Source organism: Eleutherodactylus coqui, chromosome 1 (assembly GCF_035609145.1).
Source record: "Eleutherodactylus coqui strain aEleCoq1 chromosome 1, aEleCoq1.hap1, whole genome shotgun sequence".
Classification (NCBI taxonomy): domain Eukaryota; kingdom Metazoa; phylum Chordata; class Amphibia; order Anura; family Eleutherodactylidae; genus Eleutherodactylus; species Eleutherodactylus coqui.
In genome coordinates, this window is record NC_089837.1 from 122,445,056 (window position 1) to 122,467,225 (window position 22,170).

At 43.4% G+C, this 22,170-nt stretch overlaps 2 protein-coding genes across 2 annotated transcripts in view; one reads left to right on the top strand and one right to left on the bottom strand.

The window, feature by feature from the left end:
* The window catches only part of MED12L (mediator complex subunit 12L), a 504,977-nt gene that overhangs the window by 198,126 nt on the left and 284,681 nt on the right, over nt 1-22,170 (top strand). The gene's annotated exons all lie outside the window — the stretch shown is intronic.
* Nucleotides 3,947-17,447, bottom strand: LOC136616468 (P2Y purinoceptor 13-like). Its single transcript, XM_066594212.1, has 2 exons — nt 17,363-17,447; nt 3,947-4,932 (listed from the first exon to the last, which is right to left on the bottom strand). The coding sequence occupies exon 2, from the start codon at nt 4,928-4,930 to the stop codon at nt 3,947-3,949; it is 984 nt and encodes a 327-aa protein (XP_066450309.1). The 5' UTR covers nt 4,931-4,932; nt 17,363-17,447.

Genomic DNA, 22,170 nt, shown 5'->3' on the forward strand with positions numbered 1-22,170 from the left:
TCTTAAGAGACTGTGCCTCCTGTGTCCCACCACCCCATGTGTTTTACAGCTCTCCCCTCTTGCTCATAGGTCAATGTCCCTGGGAGCTGTGAAGGAGAAGCTGTTCAATTCTGCAAATGGCTTCTCCTCTGCATAGTGCTATCTCCTCCCCAAACCCGATGCACTGACAAATTCAGAGCTTCAGATTGTGACATACAGTAGTGTACACCTGATGCACTAGTATGTGAGTGGGACGGGAGAGCGGTAAAACACACACAAATAATGGGACACAGGGCTTGTGAAAATAAGTTATATGTAATAGAAATACTTAACAAACTGTAATATGAGAACAGGACAGTTGTGTCTACAGCTATTCTTCAGAAAACATGTAGAAACAGCTGGATGGAGCGCCCTCTACTGTCCTACAGCTGGGTGAAGTTTGTTTTCTCAGCATCTTCTTCACCTAGCTGCATAGCAGTTAAAATGTACAAAATAGGTAGTAGGTAGTGTTTAACAATTAGCATACACAATAATGTCACTTTTAGAGAAGACATGGCCATGAATACACAGATCATTTTAATTGTGTGTCCATTATACAAAGTATTGTAACAGTTGTAATACACATTCAAACATATTAAGATATTGTAATCCTATTTATTCATTTAATAATGTAGTTTATAATGGGAAAATGTAATAATGTATTTAGGGAAAAGATTAAACAGGATCGAAAGACCACAGCAAGATAAGTCATGGTCTCACACAGGGCGTTTTTTTGGAAAAAGGCCACATTTTTGTGGCAGTTTTTCATATGATTTATTTGAGCCAAAGGCAAAAGTGGATTCAAAAGGAATAGTAAATATTAAGGAAGGACTTCTACTTCTCCTTCCTGCTGGATCCACTTCTGGTTTTACTCAAAAAACTGCATGGGTGTTTCTACAAAAGGCACTGTATGTGGAATCACCACTACAGTCTTAGAGAAGGTGTAAGGTGACAAGCCATAAAGACAGACCTGCAAATGGTATTACTGCGCATGTTGAGGGTGGAAGCATAGCTTTCATACGGATTCCTACTTCTAGTTATACAATTTATAATATACTGTCCCTTTATAATATGGCTTACATTTATTCTTATATGCAGTTTTCACCATTAATAAATATGTTAAATTAGTGCCATTGGTATGGAGGGTGGGTAGGTGCAGATGTCACAGTCTTGCCTAGGCTCAGGTACCTAAGGTCAACAAAGCCCCCCTTGTCACATGAGAGAGCATGCATACCATAAATACCATGGTAGAGGGTCTTAGTACAGACCTTGCATTGTGAAACAGAAACTTCTAGGTACATCTTTATGTTTTTTTTTGTTTTTTTTTACAAGGGATGATCTGTTGGGCAACAGATGCCTAACATACCGTCCCAGTAATAATCGTTCCTGTGCTTTTACACAGTAACAAGCGTCATTGGTGAATGGTGGCGGAGTGGGCCGGGGATCGTTCTAGCCCACCCGCCTCAATTCACAGTAAGCTGGCAGTAGTTCATAAGCCATACTGCCTGTTTACACGCGACAATACATCATTCATTTTTCTGCATACAGAAACTGAAGGACGAATGAAAAGTGAACAACTTCTAGTTTGTCGTTCAGTGGCTGCATGCATTTACACTGAACAGTTAATCTTTCAGATTCTCACTGGATCGCGGGAATCTGAACAATAGTCATTCCATGTAAAGGTATGTTAAGTACTTAGTCAGCCTCACATAAACACAAATGCATTTCACCTACACATCATAGTCAGACAGTACTTCCATGAATACTTTATATCACCACTGTTTTTCTTAATAAAATAATAACACTAGGAGATTAGGGCTATCCCCAAGTACAGTTCAGGGGCTGGCAAATTGTAGCCTGGGGGCGAGCACACAACACTGGCCCATGAATACAGACCCACTCCAAAGGTGGACACACAGTGCAGATGGCTGCAGAAGCCAAACTATGCCTGCTAACTGTGGCCAATGGCCAAACACATTATTACCACTTTCGTGCAGCCTTTGACCATTGTGGATGGGTGTAATTTTTCAATATACAGCCAGCTGCACTGCGTATTTCCACCCATAACCTGTTTATTTATTTAACATAAACATGGTATCAGAACCAACGTCAGTATATACATTCAGAACCAAGCTTGTGCCGTAAATACCACACCAGAACTATATTCTGTTTTTACTATATGACCAGTTTCAGACAAGCGTATTACAGATGCATTTGTGTTCCAGCCTTACCATGGGTCTACTGACCTGAACTCACAGCATCATAGAGGCACATCCTAATCAGTATACAAAGATCAATATAACCCCCATACATTGACCACAGGTGCTTTGTAAACTATATAAATGATTACTGTACAGTTATATTTAGTGACTCACTGATGACGTCCTCTCTGGAGTCATTCACTTTTCCTATCTTTTCCATGTGGCCCAAACCGTCATGTACTTTTTTTTCACAACTTGTCTCTGTAAAGTTTGTAACACAGACATATTTGCTTCTTTGCTTTTCCAGCATCACACTAATCCATTCTAGGCCTTCAAGAACTCCACTGCTGCCCCAATTAAGTGCCTGTTGTCCTATTTGCACGATTACTGTACCTGCTGTGTAGCATCGTCCCCAAAGTACTGCAATTCAGAAATAATGTTGTCATAACTATAATTACACCCCAAAATAGTGCCACACAGACAGCACTTCTAAAATCTGTAGTGCCCAATAGTTACTACTCCTGGAAATAACAGTGACAGACAGATAGTGTCCTGTATCCCACATACTGTAATAGTGTGCCACACAGTAAAAGTGCCACCTTTTGTACCACAGACTGTAATAATGCTCCTCTTAGTGCCCTGTTTATGCTCTCAAACAGTAATAATACCCCTTTTGTGCCCCCACATAATTATAATGCCCACCTTTGTGATCCTTACAAAGTAATAATGCCCTTTTATTACTAAAAGTGATCCCAAATTTCTCTATTAATAATAATAGTGCCCCAGAGTGCACACTTAATATTAAGTTCCCCCATGTGTCCCATTAATAATAGTTGCCCAAGTGCTCCTTTAAGAGTAATACTGTTCCCAAGCACCTCCTTAATAGTAATAGTGCCCCCAAGTGCTCTTCAATAGTAATAATGCCCCCAAGTAACCCTTTTATGGTGCCCTTAAATATGCTTTAGTAATGATAATCCCAACAAATGCCGCCCCCCTCCCCACAAAAAAGAGAAAAATTATACCTTCCTAACATGACGGAACTATTCTCTTCTGACCCGGCCGAGGCGACGTGATGCAGTGACAGCATTACGCTGTCTGCGTTTGGGATGATAAAAGTCCTGGCTTCAGTTTCTGAGCTCCTCTAGTCTGTAGGGTCGCCCGGCGTCCTGACCTTTTACTGGGACACTTGTCAGGATACTGGTAGAGAAAAGTGGCCATAGCACAAGTTAGGTCCCCAGTGACCCGAAATGTCTGCTGGGAGCCTGGCCTGGGGAGCATCTGCCTCTCTGCCCCCAAGCCAAGCCTGCCCTTGAGTACAATCACATGGTTAGACAAAGCTGCATCCAGGGCATATGCACCATAGAGGCAGCCATCCCTTTTTTTTGGATGCCACTATGTTTTGTACAGTGAAGAGGCCAAGGTGAGGTTTTCAGAGGTTCAACCTCCACACACTGATGGCTAATCTTAAAGATAGGATTTACATTTAGTGCTATCCATTTGATAATAACAGCCCCATTCAGTAAATGGGACCATTTTCCTGTATGTGTACATGTCCCTTATAGAACTGAATTATAAAATAAGAGAACTATTACTACAGAATAACAAAACCATTATTTACATATTCTAGCTGTATAACTGAATAGACTTACTGAATTGAACACACAGTACTACAGTACAACATATAAGGTTTATATAAGGGGGAAGAGTGGGCTATCCATTGTCTATGATTATAATTTAGATATGCTTAATTCCCTGCTGGAACTGGGTGAACTCTTAAATCCCGGTATCCGCTTTCTAAAGGGCCTGCAGAGCATTACATAGATCAGTGGATCCATTATCACATTGGTGGCTGCAATCCACTGAGTGGTTTCTTTTGCCACGTATAAACGGTTTTGCATTTGGCAATCTTTTATCATTCCAACCTGACTAAACGTATATGGCAACCTTAGAATGTGGTAAGGGGCAAAACACAAGAAAAACACAACAACCACAATAAAAACTTTAAATCTTATCTTCTTTCTTGAAGGCTTGACTTTATGCTTGGATTTAACGTAGGAATCATAAACCTTCTTGCTGATTATTGTATAAAACAGGGTCATGGAAATGAAGACAACCCAAAAAATGATAACCCCTATGTAGCTAACAGCTTTATGCCACTCTACCCCCAGCGGTGTTTTTAGAAGGGTACAGTCATGACTATCTTGCAGGTCTACATTTTTACTGCTCAGAATTATATTTGGTAGTGATAGTAGAGAGATGACTGTCCAGACTGCTACAGAAATCATCTTGGCCTGACTCACATTGTCCATCTCATTTATGCTGAATGGTCTTACAGTCTTTAGAAACCGGTCTAATCCAATGAGACCAAGTAGTATTATATTTATGTACATCGTTCCATAAAATATGACTGCAGAGAAGCGACAAACAATAACTGACATCTGCGATGGTCCTATGCCAGAATCGGAGAGAATCTTGAAAGGTAATGTGAGGATCATGAGTATGTCAGCTACCACAGTGTTTTTAAGGTAAACAATGAAAACACCTTTACTCGGAACGTTGAAGAAAATCCATCCAGATAGGCAGTTCATGATTATTCCTAACAAGAATATGACCGTGTATAAAACAGGGAAGACATATTGTGTGATTTTGTGATCACGAGTGCAGTTTACAGAAGTTGAGCCATTGGTGGTGTTGAGTGTTTCCAGGTTCATAGCTGTAAAATGAAAAAAATATATATTATTGAGTACTGTACTATATACATGTGTACCAATGGTTGAATGCCCACTTGGCAGACAATATTAAGCCCCATCCTATTTCTGCTCAGGAATATTTGCATACTGTATAAAAAGGATCTCCAAATTATCTACTGACATTGTACAACAATCACAGTACCACCCTTAAGAATTGAAAATGCAAAGTCAGAAAAGGATCCGCGCTCAAAAAATGGAGTAAACTGAGGACAGGTTCACATGTACGTAATAGAGAGGTCTAACACTTGCTTGAAAGGAGGGGGGTATGATGAACAGATGCCCCCTCCTCAGAGTGTCCTCCACAAAGTGTAAGATTATGCTCCAGGGTGCATAGTGATAATCCAGAAGTTGAAGTTCAACAAAACTTTTAATGAGGCAACGCGTTTCGGTGCAAAACAGGGCACCTCTCCCTGACTTTGCATATTCTGACTTTGCATTTTCTGTTATATCTGGGGGAGTTCTGGCCTCAGAACCCCCAGTTTGTATCTGCAGCTCTCCTTTGAATCAGAGGATTGGAGTACTGAGGTAAAGTCGCATTGTGACCGCATCCGCACATTCCAGCAAGGTCGGATTGGATATACCTGTGGCGCTCTCTACCTTTTTTCTGACTTTCAATACCCTTAAGAATGGGAGACATGGCACAACCTTCCAAAGAAGATTTGAAGACTAGAATCCGTGATATCTAACTTCTCTATTATTTAAAGCAACCAGCAGTGCTTTAGATAAAAGTTGCATAGGCTACTTTGGAAGGTTACACCATGTCTCCAGTTTTTGTTGCTCATTGCACTTGTATTTTCTCACGTTGACCTAATGGCGCGTTTACCTGGATGACATCATTTCCATAGCATCTCTCATACATTTTTTTTCTCCATCCCTCATGATCTTCACCAAGTATTTTAGTCTTTATTTTCACTACAGGTTTGCTGCATCCACTTCTTCTTCTGCACCTATACCCTTCAATGGGTTGTGCAAGATAAAGCTTCTTTACAAAAATGGGTGCCCCTTGTGGAAAATATAATAAAGAGCTCATATTCACCTCTTCCTGTTCCCCCTGAGTACAGAGGTCAGTATGAACTCTATATTATTATGTTTTACAATTGAGGGACTCGTACGTATAAAGAAGCTTTATCTCAGACAACTCCTTTAAGAATAATCAATGTAAAAGGGTAAAAATGGGGAGTGAAGGAAATAAGGAAACAAAGCAAGGTACTCAGTCAGAGATATGTACAAAAGTATTAAAGGGGTTGTCCCGCGCCGAAACGGGTTTTTTTTTTTTTCAACCCCCCCCCCGGTCGGCGCGAGACAACCCCGATGCAGGGAGGTAAAGAAAGCTTACCGGAGCGCTTACCTTAATCCCCGCGCTCCGGTGACTTCAATACTTACCGCTGAAGATGGCCGCCGGGATCCTCTGTCTCCGTGGACCGCAGCTCTTCTGTGCGGTCCATTGCCGATTCCAGCCTCCTGATTGGCTGGAATCGGCACGTGACGGGGCGGAGCTACACGGAGCCGGCATCCTGCACGAGAGGCTCCATAGAAGACTGCAGAAGACCCGGACTGCGCAAGCGCGGCTAATTTGGCCATCGGAGGGCGAAAATTAGTCGGCACCATGGAGACGAGGACGCCAGCAACGGAGCAGGTAAGTATAAAACTTTTTATAACTTCTGTATGGCTCATAATTAATGCACAATGTACATTACAAAGTGCATTAATATGGCCATACAGAAGTGTATAGACCCACTTGCTGCCGCGGGACAACCCCTTTAAATGAGTTTTCTGGGACTTTACTATTGATGACCTATTCTCAGGATAGGTCATGAATAGAGATGAGCGAGCTCCAACATGCTCGGGTGCTCGTTACTCGGGACAAAATTTTCGTGATACTCGAGGGTTCGTTTCGAGTAACGAACCCCATTGAAGTCAATGGGCGACCCGAGCATTTTTGTATATCGCCGATGCTCGCTAAGGTTTTCATTTGTGAAAATCGGGGCAATTCAAGAAAGTGATGGGAACGACACAGCAACGGATAGGGCAGGCGAGGGGCTACATGTTGGGCTGCATCTCAAGTTCCCAGGTCCCACTATTAAGCCACAATAGCGGCAAGAGTGCCCCCCCCCCCGCACTGTCAGCATAAAGATCGTTCTCCTCTGCCATAGCTGTAACAGCTGTGGCAGAGAAGAACGATGTTAGCCCATTGAATTCAATGGAGCCGGCAATACAGCAGGTTCCACTGAAAGCAATGGGCTGCCGGCGTGCGCTGGATGAATTGTCGGGAAGGGCTTAAATATAGAAGCTCTTCCCTGCAATTCATCCAGAAATGTGTAAAAATAAAAAAAATATACCATATATACCGGCGTATAAGGCGACGGGGCGTATAAGACGACCCTCCAACTGTCACCTTATATGCCGGGAATACAGCGGAGCAAAAAATAGAAATCATTACTCACTTCCCCCGGCGTTCTGCGGCGCTGCTGCAGGATGTCGCTCCCTCCTGGTCCCCGGCAGAGCATTGCTTTCTGGACGCAGAGCTTGAAATCCCCACCTCCAGAAAACACACGTGCCTTCAGCCAATCACAGCCAATGACAATGATGTCATTGAATGGCTGTGATTGGCTGACGGCGTGTGTTAGCTAATCACAGTAGCTTTCTGGAGGTGGGGATTTCAAGCCCTGTCCAGAAAGCAATGCTCTGCCAAGGACCAGGAGCGACAGCCTGCAGCAGCGCCGCAGAACGCCGGGGGAGGTGAGTAATGAATTTTTTTTTTGACACTTTCTTTTTTTTTGTATTACCGGCGTATAAGATGACCCCCGACTTCAGAGCAGATTTTTCGGGGTTCAAAAGTCGTCTTATACGCCAGTATATACGGTATATACTTACCTTGTCCCGGCAGACGGAGTTCAGCGCGGCCGGCCTACAGTGGGTGTGAAGGGGGTGTGAGTCAGACCTGCCCCCTGATTGGCTCAGCACTGAGTCTGACTCACACCCCCTTCACACCCACTGCCGGCCGCCGCGGCTGAACTCCGTCTGCCGGGACAAGGTAAGTATATATATATATATATATATATATATATATATATTTTTTTTTTTTTTTTTAATTTCAACACATTTCTGGATGAATTGCAGGGAAGGGCTTATATATTTAAGCCGTTCCCGACAATTCATCCCGCGCACGCCGGCAGCCCATTGCTTTCAGTGGAACCTGCTGTATTGCCGGCTCCATTGAATTCAATGGGCAAACATCGTTCTTCTCTTCCACAGCTGTTACAGCTGTGGCAGAGAAGAATGATTTGTCTTCTATATGTTCTCAATGGGGTCGGCGCTGCTGCCGCCGGCCCCATTGAGCGCGTATAGAGAAGAGAACAGGAATCGCAGATCGCAGATAGGTGCGATCTGCGATTTCTATGGCCTAAGAAGGACCGTTGGGGTTCTTGAAGCCTAAAATCACTCCTAACGCTCTCCCTATAGCAGCTCCGGCATCAACAGCACTTTCCCTGAACTATGTCAGAATGCATCTGTGCGAGCCATGGGCGGGCAGATTTTAATACTCGGGTGACACCTAATCTCGCCAGCCACTCACTGCAGGGGGTGGTATAGGGCTTGAACGTCGCAGGGGGAAGTTGTAATGCCTTCCCTGTCTTTCTATTGGCCAGAAAAGCGCGCTAACGTCTCAGAGATGAAAGTAACTCGAACATCGCATGGTACTCGTTTCGAGTAACGAGCATCTCGAACACCCTAATACTCGAATGAGTATCAAGCTCGGACGAGTACGCTCGCTCATCTCTAGTCATGAATAGTTCATTAGCGGGTGGGGCGGAGGAGTGGGGAGCGGGTTGTTGCTTGGGATCCACAATTTATATCTACCATTTATAATTTTAATGAATTTATTGTAATTAAATAAGTGTTTTTTTTCTCCTTTGTTATTGATGACCTATCCTAAGATAGGTCATTAGTAGTAAAGTCCTAGAAAACGCTTAGGCTCATTTCTTTTTTTTATCATAATATTTAAAGGAAGTCTGTCATCCATTTTTTTTGCTATAAATGGACTATACTATACAATATGCATTGTTACATGCATAGATACTTTTATTAGTTTTTAAGCGTGACTCTACTGTCCAGATTATAGCCTTTATGTTTACCCCGTGCCATATACAAAATATGCGGCACAAGCACGGTGATGATGGAATGCGTGACGTCTCCAGCTGTCACTAAGGCTGGACATGGGCGGTTTATCAAACACTGATAGCGTGGCTGTCTACTTTTGCCTTATTTTTTTCCATATCTTACTGTTAATACCGCCTTGATTTCGTGCTTCCCTCCTTTTCCCGCCTTTATTGTTCTGTCTATGTTAATTGTTTCTTGTCAGATCCATTAGCACACCACAAGCTTTTTTACTGCATCCAATTGTGAGTCAATTTACATCAGCAAAACAATGTTTATTATACAATCATACAAATACAGTCTCAAGTATCCAGACACAATGCAGGTAACTTACTGATCCCATTAAGAAATCCTTTTTTTCTGGCATCAAATCAAGATGGCAGAGCAGAGTAACAAGTGACGCCAGTTGCCTTTATGAAATGTAGATGCACATGAAATGGCTATTGTCCTCTACTTCACTCTGCTGTGCCATTTAGATGTGATGCCAGAAGTCATAAACTAGTTTGCTAATTTATTGTAAAGGATGCCTTCCTTGTAGCAGAATATAATTGTACTGCCGTTACAGGATTAGCACTGCTGCAGCACGATATGGCTTCTGACCGCCACGAGAATGTCTTCTCTAGTTAAAAAGGGATTAGGAGCACAGGGCAGGCTAAATGGGTCTTGGTAGTGGTGGTCTCAATTATTAAGGGAATATAAAGAAATGGTCAGGGAGGCGCTTCAGGTGGCTAATAGGGAGAGTATATTAAGGTGTCCATATGATGAAAAACGTGATAAATTGTAATAAAGTGGAATAAAATAAAATAAAATAAAATGACTCACCGGGTGTATGGTGAAAACTCCTGTGGAGAGGAGTCTCACCACCACCTCCAAGTCCGAGTTGGCTTATCAGATCTCTATAGGATCTTTCCTATGGCGTCCAACAGGTTCCCTGGTCGCTGGAGTCCGCTGCAGGGCTTCTGTGTCCAATACTAGATTGGACTCACGGTGTAGTAATAGGGTTTAAAAAAATAAAAAAATACTCCTGCGCTGCCTCAAACAAACGACCGGTTTTGACAATAGTGATTTTGTCTGAAAGGTTTATTTAGGTACAACGCGTTTCGTCGCTAAAAACGACTTTATCAAGTACTTGATAAAGTCGTTTTTAGCGACGAAACGTGTTGTACCTAAATAAACCTTTCAGACAAAATCACTATTGTCAAAACCGGTCGTTTGTTTGAGGCAGCGCAGGAGTATTTTTTTATTTTTTTAAACCCTATCAATTATTAAGGGGACAGACGGCAATCTGCCACAAAGACCGGGATTGAGGAGTGGTGTGTTGTCTTCTAGGTGCTTAGGTTCGACACATCACAGATTGGGTTGACAGATTAATGAGAGGGGCTGGTGAGGATCTATCAGTCATGGGACACATTAGGACCAATGACAGAGTTCGTGGTAGGTGAAGGGTACTTAAGCATGATTTCAGGGACTAGGATGTAAGCCTAGGACAAGGACCTCTAAAGTAATAGTTTGTGAAATACTATCTGTACCATGTGTCGCACCACAAAGGCAGAGGGAGATTACAGAGTTAAACAAGTGGCTCAAGAGTTGGTGTAGGAAGGAGGGTTTTGGTTCCTGGAGAACTGGGCTGACTTTGTTGTTGGCTACAGGTTCTATAGTAGGGATGGGCTGCATCTCAATGGGGAGGTTGCAGCTGTGCTAGGGAAGAATATGGCTAGAAGATTAGTGAAGGGTTTAAACTAGGGAATAAAAGAAGGGCATCCACAAAGAGAGGGGAAGACCATATAGAAAAGTTATCAGACATTAAGTAATAAAAATGGGGGTGAAGTGTTGGGATGGGTTAATACAGTTAGAACCGTTATTAGGGATACACTTAAAAAAAGAAAATAACCAAAACCTTCTAAACTATATGATGATTAATGCTAGAAGTCTGACCAATAAGGTTGACAAACTGAAAGTAATAATGTCTGAGGAAAACTATGACATAGTGGGAATAACTGAAACCTGGTTGGATGAAAGCTGTGGCTGGCTGGTGTACTTACAGAGTTATAATTTGTTTAGAAGGCATCATAAAAATGGAATGGGATGAACATGTGGAGTCTGTATGAGTAGAGATACATGAAGGAAAAAATTATAATAAAATCCTCATAGGGTTTTCTATAGGCTGCCAAATACAACAGAAGCCACCAAAAATATGTTACTGAGGCAAATAGATGAGGTAATTATTATGAGAGACTTTAACTATCCAGATATGAATTGGGAAACCGAAACCTGTTGATCTCATAAAGAAAATTAGTTTCTGTCAATAACTGTAGATAATTACCTTTACCTGTTGATCACATAAAGGAAATTAGTTTCTGTCAATAGCTGTAAATAATTACCTTTACCAACTCGTGAAGGGCCCAACTAGAGGGATGGCCGTATTGGAGTTTATATGTAACGGGTCTGGTGCGAGTTCAGAGTCTTTCTGTTGTAAACTGAGCAGACAGATACCGTAGTCAGAGGAAAGCCAGAGGTCGGTAATGGGTAATATCTGTTATGGTACAAAGGAGCACGCACATAGCATAGTCGGAAGAAAGCCAGAGATTGGTAACGGCCGGGTAATAACAATTCACGGTATGGAGGAGCAGGCAGGAGGTGAAGCTTGACTATTGACTGGGAGCACAATAATCACGCAGGGAGGAAGTGGCAGGGCAGGCTTTTATAGGACGTCCAATTAAGGGGGCAGAGCAAGTCAGGAAGGCAGGAACTGGATCAACAGGAGCAAGGACTAGGCTACAATTTAGCAGGGGAGCTGTCCAGCAAGCTAGTAGAGCAGCTGCATGGAGCACAGGAGTTTCCAGGTTCGAGTGCTCACATAATATTAGCCAATAGACCTGTCAGAATAATTAGGCGCATGTTGGGGGACACCTGGCAAATAGTGACCATAATATACTAAATTTCAGCTTGTCTTTCAATAGGGCTAATTGGGGAGCTACTAAAATACTAAACTTTAGGAAGGCAAACTTCAATCAGCTTAAAGATGCCCTTAACCTTATTGACAATGTCCTCAGAAATAAGAGTACAAACAACAAATGAGGAATTTTTAAATACTTACTGTGAGCAGCTCATATCATAGGAGTAGGAAAAAGATGTGGCTCAATAAAGATATAAAGGGGGCAATAAACAACAAAAAGGAAGCATTTAAACTACTATAACAAAAAGTCAACGAAAAAGCATTAAAAAGCTAGAAGAAAAAAATAAATTAGGTAAAAAGCAAATAAAAGCAGCGTAAGGGGGAGAGAGACAATACCAAAGAGAGTTAAACTAACTCTCTGTTTATCAACTATATAAATAGCAAAAAGATTAAAACGGAATGCGTTGGCCCTTTAAAAAGTAATGAGGGAAAAATAGTAGAGGGTCATGTGGAGAGAGCAAATCTGCTATTTTTTTTTGCCAGTGTATTCACTCAAGAAAATGAAATGTCAGTTAAAATTGAGAGATCTTTCCATTAAATTTCATCAGTCTAACCCAGGAAAAAGTGCAAAAATATCACTGGGTCGTGATGTCATACACCCATGAGTTCTAAGCGAATTAAGTAATGTGATAGACAGACCATTGTTTCTTATATTTAAGGACTCTATTGTGATGCGGTCTGTTTCACTGTGTTGGCGCCTACCAAGTGTGGTGCTGATATTCAAAAACGGGTGAAAAAGTGAACCTAAAATTTACAGGCCGGTAAATTTAACATCTATTGTGGGTAAAATGTTTGAAGGGTTTCTAAGAGATGCTATCCTTGAGTACCTAATTGAAAATAGATGTTTGAGGAGTCATTCCTGGCAAACCAATCTGATTAGCTTCTACGAGGAGGTAAATTCTAGATTGAAGCAGGGAGAGTCATTGGATCTCGTGTATCCTGATTTTTTAAAAGTGTTTGTTTTTTCCCTTTACAAATCTCTGGTAAAGTCGCATTTACACACAACAATTATCGTTTATTAATTTGTTCAAACTATGGCTTTTGAGCAATTATCGTTGCGTGTAAACACTTCCATCTTTAACTCTTCGTCTGAACAATGATTTTTAGGTGAGCTTAAAATCCACCATTCAGGTGGAGAGGGATAGCAGGGAACGCAGGCTATGTTCTCCATTGGAGCAGCTGATTACATTGTATTCAGCCGACAGCCTGTGGCAGCCCCTGAGAAGACAATGCAGCTGAGTGCAAAGTCCAGACCACATGCTGGGATTTGCAAACAGCTGTTGGAGGCCCATTTACATGCAAATGAAGGTAATAAACCACTAAAACTGTCAATTAGCAATCGTTTTGCATAAACTGCTAATGGACACTAATGTCCATCTTTCAATTGTTTGAAAGATTGTCTTTGCATGTAAATGGGCCTTAAGACTACACGTGGAATATTTTGTACAGTTTTGTGCATCGATACTCAAAAAGGATATATCAGAGCTTGAGCGGGTTCAAGAATGGGCAACTAAGTTAATAAATGGAATGGGTCGACTACAATACCCAGAGAGTTTATCAAAATTGAGGTGTAAAGACTGTGGATGTGGAATCACTGTGTCAAACTACCGGGTAGGTAAAGATCCGATCCAGCATGGCTGACAGCCAACCCCAGCATGGGAGGTAAGATGCCAGATGAACAGCCCTGTATATGGATGGAAACTAGGGAAGGTATCTTGACCTGAACTGATAACCAGGAGAGGGAGACCCCTGCCTTTAAGCGGAGCACTCGTCCTGATAAGGATGACCCCCACGGTCTTCCTCTAGGCGCTGACCTACCCTGATGGCCCAGAACACCTATAGGACAAAGATAGAACAACACCAGGGAGTACAGAAACAAAGGAGGAACAAGATGACAAGGATAAACAAAAGCGGACATTAGGAATAACAGACCACAGAGTACACGATCGAAGAACACAGAACATAAGCAGACAGCAAGGTAACTGTTAAAGCAGTGGCTGGACATCAAAAGATAGGGACAAACTCTCATCAACATTCCAGCAAAGTCTGGAAGGCCCAGGACAGCTATGTAGGGCTGTGATTGGAAAACGTGCAATAGCTGAACAGGAGGCCTGAAGCTATTAACCTTAGGAGTGAATATTAGCTCAGGGAACAGATAGATTGGGACGACACCCATGTTTGCCAGACACAGAAACAGAAGATTGTGTCTGAACAGTGCACCTAACATAGGGTTATTTAATTTAGAAAAGGGTGGCTGAGGTGAGACCTAATAACTATATATAAATATATCGGGGGACAATACAGAGATCTCTCCCATGATCTATTCATACCAAGGACTGCGACTGTAACAAGGGGGCGCCCTCTAAATCTAGAAGAAAGAAGATTTCTACACCAACATAGAAAGGGGTTCTTTACTGTAAGAGCATGATTACTTTAAGAGCATGATTACTTTAAGATTATTAAGATTATGGAACACTCTACCTGAGGATGTGGTGATGGCGAACTCTCACTAAAGGAGCTCAAGAGGGGCATGGACACCTTTTTTGAGTGTACAGAGGGTCCCCTACTTGTGAACAGGTTCAGTTCCAGGAGCCTGTTCGCAAGTACACTTGTTCGTAAGTCTGAACAAATGCTTGTATGGAGCAGGATCGCGGGTGGATCCCGCTCCATACAACGTTGGGTGCCGGCTGTTCTTACAGCGGACACCCAACGGCAGCAGTTCCGATGAGCCGCGCTGCTCATCAGAACTGTTAACACAGCGGTACTTAAAGTGTCAACAGTTCCGACGAGCGGCGCAGGGCTCGTCGGAACTGCTGCCGTTGGGTGCCGGCTGTAAGAAACAGACGGCACCCGACGTTCAGGGGGCCCGTACAGTGTCCCGCTGACGCTGTGCTGTTGCTAGGCAGACGGAGGGCCTTCTGAAAGCTTGATAGGCGCTCTGCATAGGCAGCCCTAGGGCCTTTCAGAAAGCCCCCAGCTGCCTAGCAACCGCACAGTGTCCCGCGATCTGACCGAGCAGGCTTCTATCAGGCTTGATAGAAGCCTGCCCAGTCCCTGCAAAGTATGATGTAATGCCATAGCATTACATCATACTGTGCAGTACAGATTGTTCGCATCTTGCGAAGTTCGTAACTCGAACGTTCGCGAGTTGGGGACTATCTGTAATAATATTACAAGTTATAGTCACTGGTTACGCGGGTAACGCATGAAACTTTTTCCATAGAATAACTATAGAAAGTGCAGCCCGATGTACACAAGCAGAAATCCGCCGTGATTTTCCGCTTGCGTATAAAAACCGCGGCATGCCATGATTTTCCGCGATTGCAGAAAAGCGCGGTGACTTTAAGTGTTCTCCCATGCTGGAAATACTCTTGCATTAAAATGCAATGCCCATGGAAAGGCTGCCTAATGGGGGATATATGTGTTGTGACGACTTTGGGGTTGTTAGCTCATCGAATCGCCATCCTTCATTTACCAGATGGATGGTCCCACACCAGTAAACCACGTTCAGGCCAGAAGTTTGATGGAAACTTAGGAAATCCATCCTTTTACTATGGTTAATCAACAGAAAACATAGCACAATCTCCAAACTGTTATTTGCCATAGTGTACACAAACATATGCGACTCCGTGCCCGTCTAGCTGCTAAATAACATAGTTTTTGGCACTTAAATAACTAACAGGCCTAATGCCTTACTATGCCTTAATCTTAGCCTAAGGGTTGTCCACCCTTGTAAGACTCCTGCCTCTTCTAGATAGTCGCAGGAGTTCCACCAGACCGGTGCTTGGTCTCCAACGGACTAGAATGTGCTTTGAGCTTCGCAAGTCAGGAGGTTTTCTTTCCTAGAGCTACACCCAATTGACAGACTAGACTCTTAAGGTCCATTTACACGGGAAGACTGTCGGGCAAATGATGCCTGACACTCGTCCCTGTGTGTCGGCACTCCCGTGCTGTCACACAGGAGCAACTGGTGCTGGCTTGCTCACGGAGCGGCCAGCAGGGGGCTAGGCAATGCAGGAGATTTCTCTCCTTTCGCTTCCCTGCCCCTCTCTATTGAGATAACACAGCCGTCGATCACTGCTGAACGACCGGTATTTAAACTGAACGATGAGCAATGAGCTTATCGCCCATCGTTTATGCTGCACTGCTCTGTCCCCCTGCTGGCCACTCCGTGAGCGAACCAGCTCTACTAGCTCCCGTGCAACAGCATGGGAGCAAGGAAACACCGGGACGAGTGTTGGGCATTATTTGCCTGACAGTCGTCCTGTGTAAATGGACCCTAACTCACTGGATGTTTTCTCAAACAGGCTGCTCTCCAGCCCCCTAAAGGCCATTTTCAGTACTTCACTCCTATAGTGTATATATATTGTTTATAGATAAATAGACTGATATTATAGGGGTGGAATGTGGCCACTGCTTCCATACTCTCCCAAACTGATTGTTAACCCTTTCCAATTCACTGTCTGACCTCTTAAGACATTATCATTTACAGCTCTGATGCTGGAAGACGTCTGTCGAGGTTTTCTTACTGTATATTGCCAGCCTCTCTGCTGTCGTAGCCTATCCGACGTGTCACCTTATGCAGTACTGGCTTTAGCCAGCATATAGCGCTGTTGTATAACGGCAGAAAAAGAGTAAGCCCCCTAGGAAAACCAGGATGCAAATTGGATTGGAAAGGGTTAAAATTCAAGCTGCTTTGCAGAACTGGAGAGAAGCAGGATGCCCACTTTACCCCCTTCTCTTTATGCACTTGTTTTCACGCCTTAAAAGCTTATTTCCACCACAGCAGGTTATCCCCTATCCATATCTTCTTCCTTTAAAGTTTCTGCACAATCTATGATACTGAGTATGTATATACAGAAGGAGTGTAAAGTAAAGGATGAGTGTAAGGTTTTAAATTCTAGCCTGGCAGCTAGCACTCAGTTTGATAATTTATAGGAAATGACTATTACAATATTTATTTACATCCAACATTAATGTATGAAATATTGTAATCGCTGTATTTAGTTATAGAAGTAGGAATACTTTCTGCTTCACTCCGGGCAACCACACATATATCTTTGTCGTCTTTGTTAAAAACTTAAATCCCACCCCTGGATGCATATACATATAATTATTTATAGCATGCTTACTAATTTAACTTTGTGCATACTGTAGCTTTACATAAAACATCATGTTCAGATACAATTATTTCTATAATATATTTAGCAATAAAAAAGGAAAAAAATCATACAATACATATTGGCATATTGGAAGGATAAGGAATAGAGCGGTCTCCTTACCGACACTGTATTGTCCTTGTCTGTCTTCTCTCTGCTTCTGGGATGTTTTCAGACAGGCAGAATAATGGAATTTCTCCGATATTTGTTTTTTTTTTTAACGTGGCGAGCCCCTCTACAGGTAAGGCTGTGTACGTGATGTTGCCTGTACTTTGTGGATATTGCTTCAGCTTTTACGGCTGTACTTGTATTACAGGAAAGATTTTCTTCATGGAACTTCTTAAAATCCTGCAGGGTAATGAGATGATCTCCAACACATAGCTGTGAAGTAAATGATTCACCCTTGCCCGGATATTCTTCATGGTGTTTGGGTCAATTACCATTAAGAGAAAGGAAGTCATTTATCAGATTTGCACTTTACATACAGTAAATAGACCACACATTTCTAATGTTTTGTTATCTTCTATGAAGAATCTGAAACATTTATGAAAATTCATGTAATGGAATTATTCATTTTATGATTAATGCTTGGCTTTAGACTTGTAGTTTTATCAGGTCCATATTTTGCCCGGGGCAGTAGAGGTCCAGTGTTGGATTAAGGCAGGTGGGTGGTATATGGCGCAGCAACTTCTGCTCACTGATGGTCCCCACTTGCTGGGTAGAAGTAACCCCATCAACACCGTCATCTCCCTTCTATTCCCTGTGTAGCGGCCCCTCCTTCGGCCTTCAGAACTGCAGCAAATTGTCATAGCATCCACCTACAGGTATCAGAGAATCCAGGGTGTGCCAGGAAAACCTTCTTCGCACCATTACTCTACCTCCACCAACAGAAATCTGCATTTACGCATGTTGGAAGGAGAAATATGGAAAAAAATAGTTACATCAATTGGGCCTTCTTGCGTTTCTTTACCTGCGTGAAAAACTGTGAATATGTGCACAGGTGAACTGGTGAAAGGCCTGGACTACACAGTTAAGCACCTGGACTCTTCTACTGTGAAGCCATGCTGTTGTGATGGATGCAATATGTGGTTTAGCACTGTCTTGCTAAAATATCCAAGACCTTCCCTGAAAAAGATGTTGTCTGGACAGGAGCATATGTTGTTCTATTGCCTCTATATACTGCTCAGCATTGATAGTGCCTTATGTACAAGTTGCCCATGCTATGGGCCCTAATTAGAGACGAGCGAGCATACTTGCTAAGGCAAACTACTCGAGCGAGTAGTGCCTTATTCGAGTACCTGCCCGCTCGTCTCTAAAGATTCGGCTGCCGGCGGGGGGCGAGGAGCAGCAGGGGAGATCTCTCTCTCCCTCTCTCCCCCCGCTCTCCCCTGCTTACCACCGCAACTCACCTCGAAATTTGCAGCGTTTTTTTTTTTCTGCAGTGGTCTATGGACTATGGGACTTGTAAAGCTAAAATCGCGATCGTGCAAAATCGCAATTTTAACATTACAAGTCCCATAGACCCCTGCAGAAAAAACGCTGCGAATTGCGCAGTGAAAAAAAACTGTAGTGGGTAGTCACCCTTAGGGTAGCTTCACACAAGCGTGTATTTGTGCGTGCATACGCGCGCACAAAAAAACACGCTTCTATTAGAAACAATGCATTTCCTATGGTGTGTGCTCATGTCTGTGTTTTACAGGTGCATGCCTGTAAAGATAAGACATGCGTGCACAATAGGGAATGCACGCATTCCCTTCAATGGAGCCGCTGCTGCCTCCAGCAGCTCCATTGAAGGGAATGGTCTGCCGGCACCCCTGCATTCTTTTTCAGGGAAGGGCTTTACATATAAGGTCTTCCTTGAAAAACTAAAATTTTAGTGTAAAAGAAAAATAAATGCTGGCATTCTCTTTAATGGAGCCGCTGCTGCGGGTGGCTCCATTGAAGGCAATGGTCTGCCGGCACCCCTGAATTGTTTTTCAGGTAAGAGCTTTATATATAAGCTCTTCCCTAAATAACTAAAATTTTAGTGTAAAAAAACAAAAAAAAAATAAATAGTACCTGTCCGCCACTGCCGTGTCCCTGCGGGGATGAAGAACACGTCTGCCGCATCCCTGCGGGCAATAAAGAATTCCCTACTACAACTGTCACAACTGACAGCTGTGGTAGGGGATCCAGCTGCCAGCATCCTGTAATTGTTTATCAGGGAAGGGCTTTAAATATAACCCCTTCCCTGCAAAACATGAAAAAATGGTGATAAAAATAATAAAAAAAACATACTCACCTTTCTTCAGCTGCCGGGGCTCAGCCGCATCCTGCTGGCTCTTCTCCTGCACTGCTCTGAGGAGTATTCAGATTTTAAATCCCCGCCTGCTGAATAGGCTGCCTCTGATTGGCTGATTGGCTGAGCTATTGAATGACATTGAGCTATTAAGCGATGAGAATACCCCTTTAATAGTCATAGGCTTCCTTTGAAAATTTGAATAATTATAGTGAATTAAACATAGCAGATTTATTCTTCTGATTGGGACTTGCAGAAATTCATACACAGGTTGCAGAGACAACACTATTCTGATTTATAGAATGGCTTTTTCACTCACAGAAATTTCTGTGTGTGAATATAGTCCACATAGTGCATGTTAGTTATGCAATCATCTTGATTTACACATCACCTCCATGTTATTTTACAGTGCCTCTTTATCTGTCATCACACATACTAACTATCAAAAGATGATCCGGAAGTGATAGCACACAGCAGTGATACATAATGCAGTGTTCTCACCTTCTTCCTGTTGATTATCCTGAGAAACCCGAATATAAACCATACTCTGAAATCTACAGTACACCACATTGTACTTTAGTAACTTACAGATTGTGGTGTTAAGAAATTATGTCTCATGACATTTTTTATTCTACAGTATACAGCTTTATGAGCTACATCAGAAGTTCACAAGAAAAAGTAACCAGCATTCAGTTAATAGCTAAATGCCATAACATGCACACAGCTTGCTAAATTGTATAAGTACTAGAGATGAGCGAGCACCAAAATGCTCGGGTGCTCGTTACTCGGGACGAAATTTTCGCGATGCTCGAGGGTTCGTTTCGAATAACGAACCCCATTGAAGTCAGTGGGCGACCCGAGCATTTTTGTATATCGCCGATGCTCGCTAAGGTTTTCATTTGTGAAAATCTGGGCAATTCAAGAAAGTGATGGGAACGACACAGCAACGGATAGGGCAGGCGAGGGGCTACATGTTGGGCTGCATCTCAAGTTCACAGGTCCCACTATTAAGCCACAATAGCGGCAAGAGTGGGCCCCCCCCCCCCTCCCAACAATTTTTACTTCAGAAAAACCCTCATTAGCAATGCATACCTTAGCTAAGCACCACACTACCTCCAACAAAGCACAATCACTGCCTGCATGACACTCCGCTGCCACTTCTCCTGGGTTACATGCTGCCCAACCCCCCCCCTCGCACGACCCAGTGTCCACAGCGCACACCAAAGTGTCCCTGCGCAGCCTTCAGCTGCCCTCATGCCACACCATCCTCATGTCTATTTATAAGTGCGTCTGCCATGAGGAGGAACCGCAGGAACACACTGCAGAGGGTTGGGACGGCTAGGCAGCGACCCTCTTTAAAAGGGGCGGGGCGATAGCCCACAATGCTGTACAGAAGCAATGAGAAATATAATCCTGTGCCACCGCCATCAGGAGCTGCACACGTGGGCATAGCAATGGGGAACCTATGTGCCACACACTATTCATTCTGTCAAGGTGTCTGCATGCCCCAGTCAGACCGCGGTTTTTTATAAATAGTCACAGGCAGTTACAACTCCGCAATGGGAATTCCATGTGCACCCACAGCATGGGTGGCTCCCTGGAACCCACCGGCTGTACATAAATGTATCCCATTGCAGTGCCCTGGACAGGAGAGCTAACGTCAGATTAAATGCAGGTGGGCTTGGGCCCACACTGCATACCCCAGTCAGACTGGGGTTTTTTAGAAGTGGACACATGCATTTACAACTCCGTGTGGACCGACAGCATGGGTGGCTCCCTGGAACCCACCGGCGGTACATAAATATATCCCATTGCAGTGCCCAGCACAGCTGAGGTAATGTGATGTTTAATGCAGGTGGGCTTCGGCCCACACTGCATGCCCCAGTCAGACTGGGGTTCTTTAGAAGTGGACACATGCAGTTACAACTCCGTGTGGACCGACAGCATGGGTGGGTCCCTGGAACCCACCGGCAATACATAAATATATCCCATTGCAGTGCCCAGCACAGCTGAGATAATGTCAGGTTTAATGCAGGTGGGCTTCGGCCCACTGCATGCCCCAGTCAGACTGGGGTTCTTTAGAAGTGGACACGTGCAGTTACAACTCCGTGTGGACCGACAGCATGGGTGGGTCCCAGGAAGCCACCGGCGGTACATAAATATATCCCATTGCAGTGCCCAGCACAGCTGAGGTAATGTCATGTTTAATGCAGGTGGGCTAAAAATTAATAGGATTACACTGTAGGCGAGGGCCCAAAAAAATTGGTGTACCAACAGTACTAATGTACCTCAGAAAAATTGCCCATGCCCAACCAAGAGGGCAGGTGAAACCCATTAATCGCTTTGGTTAATGTGGCTTAATTTGTAACTAGGCCTGTAGGCAGCCCGGTAAAAAAATAAAAATTGGTTCAGGTGCAAGTTTCAACGCTTTAATGAGCATTGAAACGTATAAAAAATTTTTTACAAAAATTATATGACTGAGCCTTGTGGGCCTAAGAAAAATTGCCCGTTCGGCGTGATTACGTGAGGTTTCAGGAGGAGGAGCAGGAGGAGGAGGATGAATATAATACACAGATTGATGAAGCTAAAAGGTCCCCGTTTTTGATGGTGATAGAGAATGATGCTTCCATCCGCGGGTGCAGCCTACGTATTG

What these genes read in the sequence shown, in the direction of transcription:
- LOC136616468 (XM_066594212.1), bottom strand. Translation starts at nt 4,930, where the DNA reads ATGAACCTGGAAACACTCAACACCACCAATGGCTCAACTTCTGTAAAC.